Below are 15,362 nucleotides of genomic sequence, written 5' to 3' on the forward strand. Positions count from 1 at the left end.
AGGTGGTCAAGTACCGTCAATGGGGGGAGCCAATGTGCGTCATCCTTTTGCTTGCCTAGTTCTCATTTTTTCCTGATCCAGCTCGAAATAGATGCACCCGGCCATGAACCCATCTCCCCCCCTCACGCATTTCTATCGATGCTAGGCGTTTCATCGAACGGGGCCGGTTCTTCTCCGACTGCAGTCATCCCGCCTTCCAACCCCGCCCCTTTCCCGGCACAACCAACAATAATCACTGATTACGGAACGTATCCATCGATAGGCGCCGTGGTCGAACCGCTCGACACTGGTTGCGATGCATTATCTCTTGAATCTCGACTTCCTTCCGGAGGCTCTTGCGTAGCCTCTCCGTTCTCATCGACATACGCTCCCAACGGCGTCAACCAAGGCACACAGGGGACTTCACCTTCGGAAACTCGGAACTCACGTCTAAACGGAGGACCGGTCCCGTACCGAAGACAGAAGCCCGAACATGGCAGTAATGTGGGAACCGTTTCGTCAGGCAAGGTTCAAGACAAGAAAGGAAATACGGTTGTCGAGAGCGGTATGCATACGCAGAAGGAGTTTTGTTAGCTCACCTCACTGACGTGATGAACGGTAGTAGAAGATGGCAGATGTCCCCAGTGCTCGCGGACGTTCGGACGCCGTGCCGATTTGCGACGCCATCTGAGGCTACATAATTCGGAACCTGAAAAGTTCCGCTGCAATTCCTGCTCGAGGATCTTCTCTCGCAAGGACACTCTGGACAGCCATTACCGGAAACTACACGGAGCTGCGCCCGACGTCGACTCCCCGGAAGTCTCTCTTACTTTACCCGCCACATGATTCATCAACGTTGTGCCCGCCAGTGCGGTTAACGCTACCCACTGGTAAGGGTATATTTATGAATTTTCTCTTCATACCACCTGCACCGGTGCTGAAGCGGCGTGTCGGCTGTATAACAGCTCACGGGGGCCGTGGATGCACTATGTGCGCCAAGCCGTGCGTATTGACGTGCGGTGCGGCAACCGGTTGTTCCGCTATTGGGACCGCGCCGGAAATATACCTACCTACCTACCACCCTTGTCGCTGGCTATCACATATAAGTAGCTTAGGCGATTTTTGATCATTTGTACTTATGAACGATCCACTTCATTTCGGATGTTTCGGATGTTTCGGATGTTTGAGGATGGATTGTCGGGGTAAATAATTAGACAGAAAAGCTGTGGTCACTTATCGGACCGATAACTCCCTGCTTCGATTGCAGCTTTCGCGTTCCGGGGGGGGCTTCCTCGCATTCCTGCGTTAGGCATGGACTCCCGCTTGACCTCGTCTATCCCCTCCGCACATATCTTCGCTGACAACTCTCCTCAAGACACCCTCGGACTCTTAGCATTGACTAACGTCGAGCACGCGTTCCCTGGCTGCAATTCGGTCTCCGACCCCATCGTGCCTGCTTTACAGTTGAATGCCATGGATATCCTGAGTTCTTTCATGTCGATGCAAGGGATAGAGGGCCAGGATAATCAGCAGCAGCCCTCCGAAGTTCAACAAGGACAAGGGCAGGGGCAATCACAGCAGTTTAATGCTCAAACACCTCAGGCATTGCTCGAACAGCAGCTGAAGCTCACTCGACTGCAGCAGCTTCAACAGTTGCAAAACCAGATTTTCCAGCAACAGGTAAGGCTTCAGGCTCTTCCATATGGATACCCGTTAGCATACTTAGCGTCGCATAGATCGAGCTCATTAGCAATGGCGGCCTAGCGAACCCTCTTATTCTACTTAACCAGCAAGGCAACAATTTGTCTGGCGGATTCCCCAATCCGTCCCACACGGTTGTTAATGGAGATGTCGGACCTTCGCAGCGGGAAAACCCGTTCCATGGACTTCCTACTCCAGGTGCGCTCCTATTCTCTGTCGCGACGGGCTAAGTTCTAAATGCGCGCTTGGCCAATCACAGTATCCTCCACTGAATTACGGGCTCAAAATCCTGGAGAGTTCGTCTCCCCCCTTATGTTGCAGTACACAGATCCAAATTTACCTCTTCCTGGTCTTCCGCGCTCCTCGAGTCATGGGCAACATCAAGGCCAGATGCACGACTTCCTCGGCGGCACCAACCCAGCGAATCCGCGCCATCAAGAATTGTTGCCCCCCATCTTCGGTTCCGGATCTAACCAGCACCATGTCCAACCCTTAACGCCCGATACCTTCGCCTCGCAAACACACCAAAATGCCTTCAGCGGTGGAAGCCATCATAACTTGCGCCAAAACATGTCCCACTCCGCGCCTGCCGACATCGTCTTTCGTACAACACCTCCTGTTCCTGCAGAGATGGAGTACGAGATTGACAATGTTTCTCCGCTTACTTCACCGTGGTTTGGCGCGACACTGTCTTCGGGGTCGGGAACAGTGCAAGCTGGAGGAAGTGCCACCTCAAAAACTACGATGAAGCGCGGTCCTTCGCCCACTGGCGGGCAGCAGGTCCGTAAGCGTCCTGCGACGCTGAAGAAGGCCGGCGCTGGCCGTGCAGCTTCGAGCAAATCGGCGGGATCGACGCCACTTTTGCGTTCGCGATCGAGGAAGGGGAGCCTGAGTGTATCTGCTGCCTTCAACATTGGTAGTGGACATGACGCTCCGCAGGATACACCATCTCCCGTCGATTTGTCGATGCCGCCTCCTGCTGCTCCCAACCAGTCCAACAGTAGCAACAGTTCCGGGAACGGAGACGGGCTCGCGCAGAGCGCGCTTGACAAACCGGTCCTTCCAATCACTCCGTCGACGATGTTGAACATTGGTCGAACATCTAACAGTTTCGATGACATATCGGCGCTGCCGAGTGGAAGCCAACCCGGTCATGCTCCAATAGGGGGGACTAGCAGGAAAAGGAGGGGTACTTCGGGCGCCAAATCCGTTACACATAGTCCTGTCTTTCCAGGCCCCGGTCATGAAAGACAGATACTACCAGGCCAGTATCCAGGACATAACTTCACATTCATCGCCTGACCTTCTACTCTTGCAGCCGGCGTTCCCCAGCCACCTTCGCCCGTGCTGCCGCTCATGCCGAAAGGCAAGGGTTCGCACAAGTTGGCGGAACAGAAGCGGAGAGACTCGCTCAAAACATCCTTTGACGATCTACGCGTGCTTCTTCCCCCGATTCCGATGCCCTCCGAGGATGGGTTCGCACCCACCGGTGAACCCATTCTTCCTGGCGCTCTCCCACCCCGAGGTCCGCCTAAGGGTGGCGGGGAAGGCCCCAACCGCGGCGTGAGCAAGTTGCAGTTGCTTAGGTGCGGCAACGAGTACATCAAGACCCTCAAGGGGCGTGTTGACCGTCGCGATGAGGAGATCGAAAGGCTCAGGAAGGAGGTCAGGAAGCTGCGGTTGAAAGCCGCAGGATCCGGCGAAGCTCCCATCGCGGAAGAGGATGAAGAGGAGGTTGTGGATCTTGAGAAGGATGTTGACGCTGTCGAAAAATTAGGCGGCCTTGGAGTATTCGGGAACGCAATGTCCGTGGGCGCCGAAGACGGCGAAGACGACGGTGCGGAGTAGTAATTGATGGAACCGGTTTGGGGCCTTCCTTTCGTATCATCTCTAGGGTTCATATACATACTTATTGGGGGTGCATGTAGGACTTGTATAGACATCCTGTGTAACTCACTATATACTACTATCTAGAAGGACGCTCAAATCATACAACGCAGTAGATAGAATAGGATCCTGATGTGTCATGCGTCACCCGTCACCGTTTCGATGAAACGACGAATGTCGACCATCCACCTGTTCGTGGCATACGGTACGCATCGCAGGAACGTCTGCCAAGAGGCAACAATTGCAGACTGATGGCGGATCCATGTGGCTCCTTCCGTGTTGGTACCTGAGGCCTGAGGTCGCAGAGCATCACTGAGGTTGTGTTGCGTCTTCTCGCATCTCACAACACGATTCCACTCTCTTCTCGTCGACCAAGCTCGTCAAGTTCGTTCGGAGTCGTTCGGTGGCCATGTCGCAGCCCGTCGCTATGCAGAGTCCTTTGTGAGTAGGTTCTCCTCGTGGTATAACTAGGACTGACCGGAATTGATATCCAGGACAGTCGTCTTTCTCTTGCACATCGCTCTTGAAATACCAGTGGCCATCCAAGGAATATGGTCTCCTCAGAGCCTTCCCTTCCTTGAGCTCAACAATACTACGTTGGTAGTCTTGAAGGTATGACCCTTTCTTCCCTTCACGTTCACTCCATCCTTGCGACGTGGCATCATGCACTCGTTTGCCGGCTCACTGGACTAACATTACTCCTCATATAGCTCTACTCGGCGTTACTACTAGGAACCTGTGTTGCTTCCTTGCTCTGCTTCAGCTTGCCTGGTGTGTCATAGAGCGACTCGGGATGAGTGACCCACTCATCATTCTTTGATGATAGAGTTTCTACCCGGAAAGCGCGCATTTGCCATCGCCCTCTGCATGTATCATTCGATCTGCTCCACCATACTCTTCCAGTCTCCTCGCTTCATCCCGAAGTCGATGGGCGCCTTAGCCGAAACGTACGTGCTGTGACGCTCTGCCCGATGCCTACTCGTTCCTTACACGTCCTCGACAGATGGAAATTCACACCGGAGGTCCTGTGGGGTACTCTGCACGGTCTTCTGGGTCTATTCTTCATGGCGTGGTGGCAGGGAACGGTTGGTTCCGTCACCGCCGCAAAGAGGCTCCAACAGTGATAGGCAAAAGCCTCCAAGCCCTTATATTTCTAGATGTTTTCCTGTAATCTTCAATTTCTGCCAACGGCCGCGCGCTCAACGCATCCCCTTGTGTCATTTCCTGTCTCTCGGAGGCGACTACCCGCCGGAAATTATCCCTACAGTGCAATGACCGACGCGTTCACCCAATTATTTGACCCGCTCAAGACGCCTGCCCCCACTATCATGAGCTCCGTCGAGTTCGGCATCACCCTCAAATGTCTCGTGTACGACCTGGACGCAGGCGTCGATGTCTTGATCCAATGACTTCCATTCGCAGCCAAACCGGTGTTGAGGAATATCTCGGTGTTGCTGTTAGCGCTGACGGCGATGGTACCGTTCGGGCCACCGACTGGGCTCCAAACGACATACGGCGACGAAGTGGGCACAGTGCCATCCGTGGCGCGCACAACCTGGCCCGGGGCGGAATTGAACGCGAACGGATCGGCCGAAAGGCGGTAGTAAACAGCGAAACTGGCTTCGGGTGCACCGAAGAACTCGTACGTGAGGATGAACTGCTTGTTGGGCAGCTTTGCGATGGTGGTCATGCCCGGGCGGAAGTCGAACGTGTCGTAGGCGACATCGTCGACGGGATCTTCCCAGTGAATCAAGTCACGAGATACTTGGTGCCTGCGAGATCTGTTAGCAAGGCCCAGACGGACCGCATCATTCACGTACACGAGTTTCTGACCATGGGCCGGATCGCGTTGGTCGGAGTAGTAGACTACTAGCTTGTTGTTCCACACCAACAGAAAAGGCTCCCAAACGGGTGTTTCACCGTTGTTGGGGATCGCCCGCCCACCGCTAGCAATCGAACTCTAGAGAAAGATAGCACGCATGAGTTACGGAGCGTGAATCTACATGAGGGAAAGGTAGTACTTACGACGAACTTCCACGTCAGACCTTTGTCTGTGCTCGCATAGAGATCAATCTTCGTGAGACTCAAGTCTTCAGGGATCGAATTCCCGGCCAACAAAATGGTGCCAGCCTTGAACGAGCCGATGTTCTGGGGAAGTTCGTACAAGAATGGTTGATATCGCAGGCCCCAGCCGTTGACTTGATCCGTGGCGTTCGAAATGTGCGTCCATGTACGTCCAAGGTCTGTGCTTCGGAAGATGGGGAAATAAGGAGGCTCGGGCGAGTAGTTCTCCCATGTTGCTAGGATCACATTGGAGGTCTTGTGGTTCTGATTGAGTAGGACAGTGCGAGCATACAGCGTACGAGGGATGGTGTATGTCGAGGGAGGCTTGAATATGTCCGCGTTGGTAAAGGTTTCACTGACTCTGGGTTTCGGCGCGATCGCGCATTGACCCAGTGTGAACAATGAGAGTAGTCCAAGGAGACTGAGAGAAGTCAACATAGTGCTTGAAGCTTTAATCCTCGACAGATCTCGGCGACGCTAGTTACGAGATCTACGACGATGCCCCTTCATGGCTTTTATTTCGAGAATTGTTCTGAGATGTATGGCTTTTGGAGCACGCGGGAGACCCATCCATCTGGCGAATGACCGGCGCGACACCAGAAGGACCTGACCGGCCCGCGCAAGCCCACCTGGACATAGTCACCTGCTCCGCTGGCACTCGAACGGAAGCACCTTTCACGCGGAGAGATGCCTGAGATACATCACGCGAATAAGAGCGAGTCTGAGGGATACTGTGCGTATATGAGTCAACGACACCTCTGCACTTAAGTAGTCAGGTGGTGACCTCCGGCCCGTAAATTGCGACGGAGCGTAAAGGTAGGATTTTAGCGTTGGCTATGCATAGACAGTGGTCGAGGCCTCCCAGAAAGATCAGGAATAGATCAGTGCGTGTCCTTCAAGCTCTGGTCAATGTTGGTTAGCAAAGTGGACGGAAAGAGTGCGAATCCGGAGAGCAGGGCCTACAAGGACGGCCAGTGGCCACGTGCCATCTACTGACCGTTTTTAGTTTTCGACAACAACCATCATGCGGCAAGAATAGCTCGTCTCGCTCAAATCCTTCCATCGACTATGTGACTTTCCGGAACTCGAGCATGCTCAAGCGCTCAAGCGCTCGTGAATCAAGTCCGCGGAGAACATGCTTCACTTTATCAGTGTCGCGATCTGGCGCCACGAACGAAGCATGGTGACCACGGTTCACAGCATCATCTCTGGCTGCCGTTCCTCATGGGTTCTGCGAAAGCAACTGCTCGGCATTGGGGTCTGTGGCAATATGATATTCTGCGACCCTCACCCCTCGAAACTCGCTCACGAGAAGCCTTGGGCGTATCCGAGAAAGCCTCTCATCTCTCCGCATGCAGAGTCGCCACCAAAACGCGCCATGCCCGGGCGTGCCCTGACAACTATCTGCATCCATTGCCGCGATCTTTATTTGGCTCACTAGAGGCTCATGAGGTCGCATATTCCTGGTGGCACGGCGACCTTGATCATGCTCAGGCTCCGATACTTATCGTGCAGACACCTCGAGCCAGCTCTCGAGCCTCACCACACCTCAGAAGGAGAAGTCGGCGTAGCCGGTGTTGCCGGATTCTGAAGCGTGTATGTCCGAACAGAACTGTTTGATACGCATACGGAGGTCTTTATCGACCCAGAATCAGCAAGGCCCGACGTTTACACGAAAGCCCCGGCGGAGAACTTGCTGCACGAGCGCCACATGATCGCTATCACCAGGTATCCACCATGCTCGACGCCCGAGTGAGCGGCGGCCAGCCCTTCCTGCCTCGAAACCTATAGAATTCATGACTCATTTCCGCGGGCATGCAAAAAGTCGTGCCAACTAATGTACCCTTGCCTCGGTAACCTCTGCATCTCAGAGCATCTTTCGCGCCGTGTTTCTGCTTCGTCCAAGTATGTGCCATCAAGAATGCCCTCGTACCAATTCTTCCTGTGGGGAAGTGCATCACCAAGCTTTCACAGGACGCGTTCGGTCCAGAAAGCCGACCCTTTTTGGGAAGGTTTGATCAACTATCGGAAGCTTCGAGACGAATCGTGTGCGTCGTGCGACAAGACGCAGCCCGAATATGGTGACGCTGTTGTACTCTGTCTAATCGTCTATTCGCGGCCGCGATGGTCACGCTGTGGACATGGATCGACTCGTCAATAATGATTAAACCTCGAGTTACGGGCTGGAACCTTCGCAACTCGAGTTTACTTACGCACCGTTACATCGAGGTTTATGCACACCACTTTCATGGTCGATATCGCACTGATTCCTAACGTCATCAGGCTGCATGTGCCAGAGCGTGGTCGCTAGGACTGTAAGATGATGGTGGTTGTTCTCGACAGCAGAAGCTCCCATATGTCCTCTCGACTCGAATGTTTCTCTCATGGCAAGCTTGTCTCGGCGCGTTAGGGATTGGGTGATCTCGGTACAAGCACATTGGTATGAAGTGATATCTGGGGTCATACCAGCGTATCTGTTGACCCTGCATCTGTAGCCCATATGATATCGTCGAATGGCCCCCTTTACTGTCAACACGATGCTCCACGGATATCGTACACCGGCCACCACATCTGGTCCGGGACCATCAAGGTGTATCTTCATTTACCCCCGCCGCTGGCATCACGGCAAGTTCTGATACGGCCACGGGAATGGCATTCAGTCGATGACACGTTCTTACGTCTCACCATACGGGACCGCAAGGTGACTTCAAAGTCAGAGGTAAATCCTGCCCGTTCTGTCAATCAACGTTTCGCCCTGGGTTCTCGTCCTCCTATTGTCTACGCGTAACGCATGTGGAACTTGTCGCGAAAGGGAAGCTGAAGAATCTGTATCTGGGATGCCTCCCACAAACCATTGACAGGTGCTCGTTCTTGCCTGTACTTACCAGTTCGACTCGCACGTATCCGGGACCGCTGCTTGTTCCATGTCCATTTGAAGGAAGTCATCTGAACTTTCTGATTGACCAGTATGGGCTAAGGTTTCGTCTTCGTTCGTCTTCGGAACAACATCGGTGAGCGCATCTTCTCCTTTGCTGAGGGAGGTACCGTGAAGACGTGTTCAGACTGGCCATGGCGCGGAAGGGAGGGGGAGCATGGTGTTATCATACTGCGAGTGTCAAACGAATCGCCAAGCAAAAGCCACGACAACTGTGCGGAATCCTGCGGCATTGCGAATGCAGGGTAGGTTCTGTTGGCTACATTATTGACCCTCGATATTGCCGTAGGGCTCAGACGAACATCGTCTGACGCACCGGTACCGAGCGTTGGTCACGTATGTCGAATACCTTTTGCGCAATGCCCACGATTGAATTGGGTTCATAGCACATCTTTGCCGGTGCTTCCGATGTATATCCGTTGGTGGGACTATCTCATGGGTTCCCACTCTGGGATATCGAAGGAGCACGACGATCATACGTCTGTATCAGATTCGCGCCGTCCCTGCAGTGTCGGATAGTCAGTGAGTCCTGGTCGGTTGTGCTTGTCTCTATCTGATTGCGATCCAAGCACCTCAAACTAGCTAGCGTCCAATAACACATCTGCACGAAATATGTACCTGATCGCCATTTTCACGACAAACAAGACTGCAACACCGATCAATGTCCGTACTTATTGCCCGACGTCAGTCGTACTCTACATAGACTTACCCACCTCGAAGCGCTGTACAAAGAACCTGCGCAGTCAATGGTGGTTCTGTCATCATACCTTCGAGAGATGTCGCCATGACGATCACTTTCGAACTAATTTTTGAATCGAGTCTGAGATCGTTCTCATAGGAAGGCACTGGGAAGGAAGCCCTCGGGGAGGTCGAGGAGCCCTACCAATTTGGTTACGAATCTCGAAAAGCATAACCAAATTTTTCGTGAAATCCAGTGCCGCGCATCTCACCCGTTTGGGTTTATTTACGCTTTTCGGATCGCCCACTGCTGCCGAAGTAGGCATCAAATTGGACTCGCGGCGCTCTCCAAGTTGCTACGGAGCGCCATAGACAAGAATAACTCCACCGTTCCGCCCATCGTGCCTGACGGCGGTGGGGTCGAGCAGCCCGAGAGCTATTCTCAGCTGGCATACACGACCTGGGATACCATTCTGAAACGGTTGCTGTTGGTGGTGTACTCAGTTCGAGGTCAGAACGGCCAGAAGATGGCTTATCAGGCCGTATAGCTTCTCAGGGTCCGCAAGCACGGCACAAAGGCCCAAGGGAGCGGGAGATGATTCGGTCATCTACTCCTTCGCGAACCGAAGGACCGTTGATTGCCGCGCGCGTGTGCGAAGCCAGACCTTGTTTACGCCACCACCATTCACTCCGGTCCTCCGCGTTCTAGAATTTATGAGTACGAGAGGAATTCGCTATGTTCCCGTCCCTGCGCCCGTCCTACCATACTACTTCTCTGACCGAGCCGTCCACCTCCATATCCCTGCCTACCTGGACCAACCGTACTGCTCCACTCATCCTCTCTCCGTGTTCCTGTCTCGCTTGTGCCTGATCGAGCACCCATGATTCCCGGCAAGAGCAGCAAACCGCGTCTTCGGCTCGACCCCACAGCCCAAGGCCATCAACAAGGTCCTCCGTCGAGCTATGCCACCCCCGCTCCTGAGCAGGAATCTCGCTATCCACACACTTCTGTGTTCAGGTAAGGTATTTCTAAAACGTTCTACGGATGTCAACTGAATCACCTTCAGGTCGCTGCATATGGAGATGCGAATATTCAGTCCCTCAGTCAAAATACTTCCGTCTGAGGGGAAAGCGGCTCCTCGATCTCTCCCCATCTACGGAGACCACGATAAACTAGAGGGTGTCGTCACTCTCGATCCGTCCTTACAGACAGCCTCTGGCCATCTCACTGTCTCAGTACGTCAGCGCTTATATTTCTTGCCCGGGTTCTGATGGTTCTCAGGTCGAGGGCATCTTCACTTACGAGCCCGGAGATACTGAAGCCATTGTTGACGCCTCAGATAGCCCTCCCCTTGGCAGGCATCGCCACGTATTCTATTCATCGACAGTAACGCCGTCCTCACCGCAAGCTGAGGTTAGCACGCCCCTGTCGGCGTCATTGCGAGATGCCTTCAAGAGCATCCGACGGAAAGCAAGCTTGCAATCGATGAAATCTCCCAGACGCGAGAACTTCGCCTTCGACATCCCCGCGCTGATGCGACCTGGCGAGGAGATGCCACCGTCTTTTTCTCTTTCCAAGCTGATGGAAGGGGGCATTCGTGGTCGCGCCTCGGTAGAGGTTGTCGATGTGGCCTACCGCGTCATCGCACTGTGGGAGTCGCATGACGGTTCTGAAAATCGGGTAATGTAAGAATGCCTTCAATTTCGGAAGCTAGTGAGATCGTCGTAACGTCGCTGTCATAGGCTCGAGGCACCGTTCCTCTTTCGTCCGGATACGGAGTTTCACTCTCTCGATGGCGGTTCGTTGGATCCTGAATCTTGGCTGGAGGTTCCGCTTGTATCAGACCGACAGATACCATTCCAGTGCGCAGTGAGTGATCACCTTGCCACCAAATAGTCCCTCTCTCATTGACTTCTTAGGTTACCATGCCGAATCCTGCCACCTTTCCTCGTTCGGCGTCCCTCCCTTATTTTGTCGTGTACACAACGACACCGAAGTCGGTGCCGTTATCTCGCGAGATTGCAGCAGATGCCACCATCGCGGTCTCGCTTGTACGGCAAATCATGATCAAGCAGGAACATCCTCTCCGGTCGCGGTCATCGTCAAACGCTCCTCGAATACGGACAATATCAAATTTGGAACGTCCTCGACGGATTCGGAGTCCGTCTGATTCTTCTTCCTCGAGCGGGTTGTCTAGCAATGCCTCTCCGAACGCTAACCCCACTGTCCCGTCGTTCCTACCGTCCACCTCGTCACACGACAGCTCAGCCGACGAAGACTCGGATGTACAACTCGTGACTGTTCCTCGCAACAAACTCTACAAGCGGGCAGCTAGTAAAACGGCGCCTGCTAGATTCCCTACGTTCGGCCGGGTCAACGAGAAGAACACGTTACAAGGTCTCTGCGACCGTCCGCTCCCTCCTCTCCCCGGCGAACAGCGAAAGACCCGAGGAGCCTTCTCCGAGTCGCGCACACTGCAAACGGATATTTTCGTCGGCTTCCCAAAACGGCCCCGAAATCCCGGGGATCCTCGTGGACACCCGTCTTTGGAGGAACATATAAGCCTGCCGGACGGCCTCTATAAAGGTCGATTGCCCTTGCATAGGGACATGATTCCGACGATCAGTTGGGGTGGGCTTCAGGTCAAGGTACGATGATCGCCACGTGCATGCGCTTTTGCTAATCCCGAGTGTAAACAGTATTACCTGGATATCTCTGTCTTGTTCGGTCAGGACGAGTTGCGGGCCCGCGTACCCATCCGTCTTTTCTGAACGCATTCAAAACACATGTCGCTGCCAAGATATCATCATCAGGAGTGCCATCAGCAAGGCTGACACCATTTTCACTACTTATATGGACCACCGTACTACATCCCGGATTTCGTTATTATTATGTATAACTACTACCATGTGAGTATACGCATCGCTTTGAATAGTTGTCCATATCTCGCTGTCGTCCGTCAGAATACCTCTCGCAATGTGGATACCCAGGCCCCAGTCCAGTCGCGAGTTTACCGAGACTTATGATCGAAGGTGCGTTTTGGGAGAGCACGAAACCACTGGCTGTTCCCGTTATCGAACTTCTGTCACACAGATGACCGCGTTCCTATGTATTCCTATGGCCTCGAGAACGCGCGTCTGAAACCGGATCCAAACGTGGCGAATCATGACCTTGCCGATGGGTGTTCTATTTCCCGCAGACTCGTCGACCGACCTTAGAAGCCTCCTGATGCGCGAGCATCAGAAACGAACGGAATCGGACTTTGGCGATTTTGCTCCGCACCGCACCGGAGTGCACACCTACTGGATCCGACAAAATCCCGGCAGGGCCGAACGACTGCGTGTCCCTGGAAACAACACATGGACCAAGGTGACCGTTGGAGTGGCACAATGTCCCGGCACCTGTCAGGTGGACATCAATACCAGCATCGACTCTCGACGATGTGAGCATGGATGCATGACCGACGGCGCGCGAGATGGGACGTGGTATGTAATCTTGCTGTGAGAGGCAGGGTCGTCGTTTCAGTGCGAAAAATCCGTTTCTCGGCTGCGCATCGTGCTCGCAGCTTTTTCTCGAGATCACTAGAAGCCGACGCGAAGAAGCACGGAGGCAGGTCTAGGCAGACGCTCAAGCCTCAGGTAGTAGTAGTACATAGCAGCATAGCAGCGAACGGTACGCACTTTGGGTATGTACTCATTCAAGTCTGCTCAGCCTCTTCTCCTAGTCCATTTCACGATATTTTGCAGCTTGAGTCCAGAGTTCTCCCCGGCGCGGCGCAGGATCTCTGGCGGATACGGCTCGGGTGGCCCGACCGTTCCGTATTGATGTGGAGTGTGAGAAAACTCGGAGGATGTTATCAGCGTGGGAATGTCATGGTTAGGACTGAATTTCGTCATTTCCCGCAACATTCCTTCTCCCCCTGTTCTGCGCGTTATGGGCAATCGATTGATCATCACAGGTGCATCGGGAGTTCTGGGTACTGCGATATACGATGCTTTCAAGGCAGTGCCTAAGACAGAGGTTCTGGGTCTTGCGTTCACAAATGCCAAACCGGGGTTGCAGAAACTCGATCTCCAAGATCGCGAGGAAGTAGAACGCGTCTTCACCGAGTTCAAGCCGGACTGGGTCATCCACTGTGCAGCTGAGAGACGCCCGGATGTGGCGCAGAAGGTGGGTAGCCTTCCGATTGTACAAATCCAGGGTTGATGGTCCGCTGCGTCATCACTGAGCGCTGAGCACTCGGCTGACGTCGTACACTAGAACCCTGACGGCACGCGTAACGTGCGTTTCGCAGCTATCGCCATCAAGGCTTTCCGGCTTGTGCTGAAGAACCAATCAGCTCAATGTGAACGTGTCTGGACATCTCGCGCAACTGGCAAAGACCCTCGGTTACACTCTTGTGTATATCTCCACAGGTAATGTGTTTTAGCCCATATTGCGATCAATCCGTGGCGGCGGCGGCGTCTTTATCTTTTACTCTGCATTTACGACATGCGATCGAGCTGCTGATACATCCTCATTTTCTGTGCAGATTATGTGTTCGATGGACAGTCGCCGCCGTACAGTGTTACATCTCCTACCAACCCGCTGAACCTTTATGGAGAAACCAAGCGCGACGGCGAGAATGCTGTCCTAGGTGTCGATAGTGCCAAAGTGGTCGTCCTGCGCGTTCCCGTGCTGTGAGTACATTTATATCTTTGTTGCCGTCTTGCGCCTCCGAATCCCATGTTGATATGACATGTTTCGGTCCGGTGGCAGGTACGGGCCCACTCCTCGTAACTCGGACTCCGCGATCAACATACTCCTCGACGTCGTGCATGATCAGTCCGGAAAGCAATACAAGATGGATCACTACCAAACCCGCTTCCCCACGAATGTCATCGACATCGCCCATTTCCTCGTCAGATTGACAGGTTCGGTCCCCCCTGATCGGTTTTCCCCGCACATTTTCCTTTCCCCCTCCCTCGCTCCCACTCCGAACCCCTTTCAAAACTCAGAACTCCGGATCGCTGAGATGACCTTCTTCCATACAGCTGTGCCCGAGCCGCTTCCGCGGATAATGCATTATTCCGCACAGGAACCGTTCACGAAATATGAAATCTGTCTGATTTTCGCGCAATTGCTCGGCCTGCCTCACGCGCACATAATCCCCGACGCCGAGCCCCCTAAGGCGAGTGTCAATCTGACATCCTGGTCCCCGGTGAAATCGTCTCTGACAAAGGTCATGGATCACAAAGGACGCCACTGCTCGTCCGAAGGATACTCAGCTTGACGTGCACGAGACGGAGGAGCTGTTGATGCGTGCTGAAGCGCCTCTCAAGGAATTGAGCTCGAGGATTCCGGACAAAGGTGGCATTGGTCTGGGATGCAGCGGCTTCGAAGAGTGGTGGGCAGGTTACCTCAAGGTTGGAGAACCTGCGAGCGCGTTTTCCGGATAGTTGGGAACTCCAACTCTCTTCATGTATAGGTATCCACAATTGTATTTTGAATGAGATACAGGCATTTAGTTCGCAATTCTCTAATGCAGCAACTCTCAAACATTTCTACACTGTTACATAGTCTCGCCCTTGTGCAATTGTACATGGTCAGGCTTCGTAACCCACAGCACTCCATACGGTGATGTGGAGTTATGATTGGTGAGGTCGCTCTTCAGACATGATTTGCTGTTCGGAGATGTCGTCGGTCACCGTCAATGCCTTTGCGAAGGTAACTATCCACTCACACTCTTAGCCTGGCTGCCGGTCCCTTGAGTCTTCTTGGGCTCTTTCATGTAGTCTGCCACCACCCAGGCTAGTTAGCCTGCACCGCTAGTAAACTGTAGGTTGCGCTACACATACCATGCCTTTGTTGGGAATCAGATACGACCTCGGGCTTGTTACCGTCAATCGAGCTGACGCCAAGGATGGTTTGCTCGCCAGTGGCCTCGAGAGGAGGAGATTGGGTGCCAGAGGTAGACATTGTCGTGTTTATCTGAGGATGTTGCAGGGTTATGGCACCGGAGGATGAAAACAGGATGGCATATAAAGCCCTTGGGCTGAGGCGTGCGAGCAGCATGATGTCATACCGAATGACGTTACTTAACGCGGAGCTCGAAGTTGGGACGACTTCGCAGCGTGC

The 15,362-nt window shown here is 53.6% G+C and overlaps 6 protein-coding genes across 6 annotated transcripts; 4 read left to right on the forward strand and 2 right to left on the reverse strand.

Annotated features, from left to right (window-relative positions):
- The first annotated feature begins 1,275 nt into the window (after positions 1–1,275).
- Positions 1,276–3,704, forward strand: PUNSTDRAFT_143906 (uncharacterized protein). Its single transcript, XM_007384157.1, has 4 exons — positions 1,276–1,659; positions 1,716–1,878; positions 1,940–2,830; positions 2,999–3,704. Exons 1-4 carry the CDS (start codon positions 1,291–1,293, stop codon positions 3,526–3,528), a joined length of 1,953 nt encoding a protein of 650 aa, XP_007384219.1. The 5' UTR covers positions 1,276–1,290; the 3' UTR covers positions 3,529–3,704.
- A 272-nt stretch (positions 3,705–3,976) lies between these two features.
- On the forward strand, positions 3,977–4,691 carry PUNSTDRAFT_134660 (uncharacterized protein; the record flags this gene model as incomplete). Its single annotated transcript, XM_007384158.1, has 5 exons — positions 3,977–4,008; positions 4,062–4,179; positions 4,278–4,338; positions 4,394–4,514; positions 4,571–4,691. The coding sequence occupies 5 exons, from the start codon at positions 3,977–3,979 to the stop codon at positions 4,689–4,691; spliced, it is 453 nt and encodes a 150-aa protein (XP_007384220.1).
- Positions 4,692–4,828: 137 nt separating this feature from the next.
- Positions 4,829–6,069, reverse strand: PUNSTDRAFT_44818 (BNR/Asp-box repeat protein; the record flags this gene model as incomplete). Its single annotated transcript, XM_007384159.1, has 3 exons — positions 4,829–5,339; positions 5,388–5,527; positions 5,593–6,069. The coding sequence occupies 3 exons, from the start codon at positions 6,067–6,069 to the stop codon at positions 4,829–4,831; spliced, it is 1,128 nt and encodes a 375-aa protein (XP_007384221.1).
- Positions 6,070–10,565: 4,496 nt separating this feature from the next.
- On the forward strand, positions 10,566–12,016 carry PUNSTDRAFT_103055 (uncharacterized protein; the record flags this gene model as incomplete). The annotated part of the gene is made up of 5 exons (XM_007384160.1): positions 10,566–10,930; positions 10,988–11,114; positions 11,165–11,346; positions 11,509–11,893; positions 11,945–12,016. Exons 1-5 carry the CDS (start codon positions 10,731–10,733, stop codon positions 12,014–12,016), a joined length of 966 nt encoding a protein of 321 aa, XP_007384222.1. The 5' UTR covers positions 10,566–10,730.
- A 1,162-nt stretch (positions 12,017–13,178) lies between these two features.
- PUNSTDRAFT_143909 (NAD dependent epimerase/dehydratase) lies at positions 13,179–14,740 on the forward strand (the record flags this gene model as incomplete). The annotated part of the gene is made up of 7 exons (XM_007384161.1): positions 13,179–13,415; positions 13,506–13,526; positions 13,585–13,660; positions 13,777–13,924; positions 14,004–14,158; positions 14,279–14,415; positions 14,483–14,740. 7 exons carry the CDS (start codon positions 13,179–13,181, stop codon positions 14,681–14,683), a joined length of 975 nt encoding a protein of 324 aa, XP_007384223.1. The 3' UTR covers positions 14,684–14,740.
- A 132-nt stretch (positions 14,741–14,872) lies between these two features.
- On the reverse strand, positions 14,873–15,203 carry PUNSTDRAFT_134664 (uncharacterized protein; the record flags this gene model as incomplete). The annotated part of the gene is made up of 3 exons (XM_007384162.1): positions 14,873–14,908; positions 14,968–15,020; positions 15,083–15,203. 3 exons carry the CDS (start codon positions 15,201–15,203, stop codon positions 14,873–14,875), a joined length of 210 nt encoding a protein of 69 aa, XP_007384224.1.
- Positions 15,204–15,362: the final 159 nt, after the last annotated feature.

The sequence above is a fragment of the Punctularia strigosozonata genome, assembly GCF_000264995.1.
Source record: "Punctularia strigosozonata HHB-11173 SS5 unplaced genomic scaffold PUNSTscaffold_7, whole genome shotgun sequence".
Classification (NCBI taxonomy): Eukaryota; Fungi; Basidiomycota; class Agaricomycetes; order Corticiales; family Punctulariaceae; genus Punctularia; species Punctularia strigosozonata.

What these genes read in the sequence shown, in the direction of transcription:
- PUNSTDRAFT_143906 (XM_007384157.1), top strand. Translation starts at nt 1,291, where the DNA reads ATGGACTCCCGCTTGACCTCGTCTATCCCCTCCGCACATATCTTCGCT. An exon ending in CCATGGACTTCCTACTCCAG is followed by an intron (nt 1,879 to 1,939) that starts GTGCGCTCCTAT and finishes GGCCAATCACAG; the next exon opens with TATCCTCCACTGAATTACGG. An exon ending in GCCGAGTGGAAGCCAACCCG is followed by an intron (nt 2,831 to 2,998) that starts GTCATGCTCCAA and finishes CTACTCTTGCAG; the next exon opens with CCGGCGTTCCCCAGCCACCT.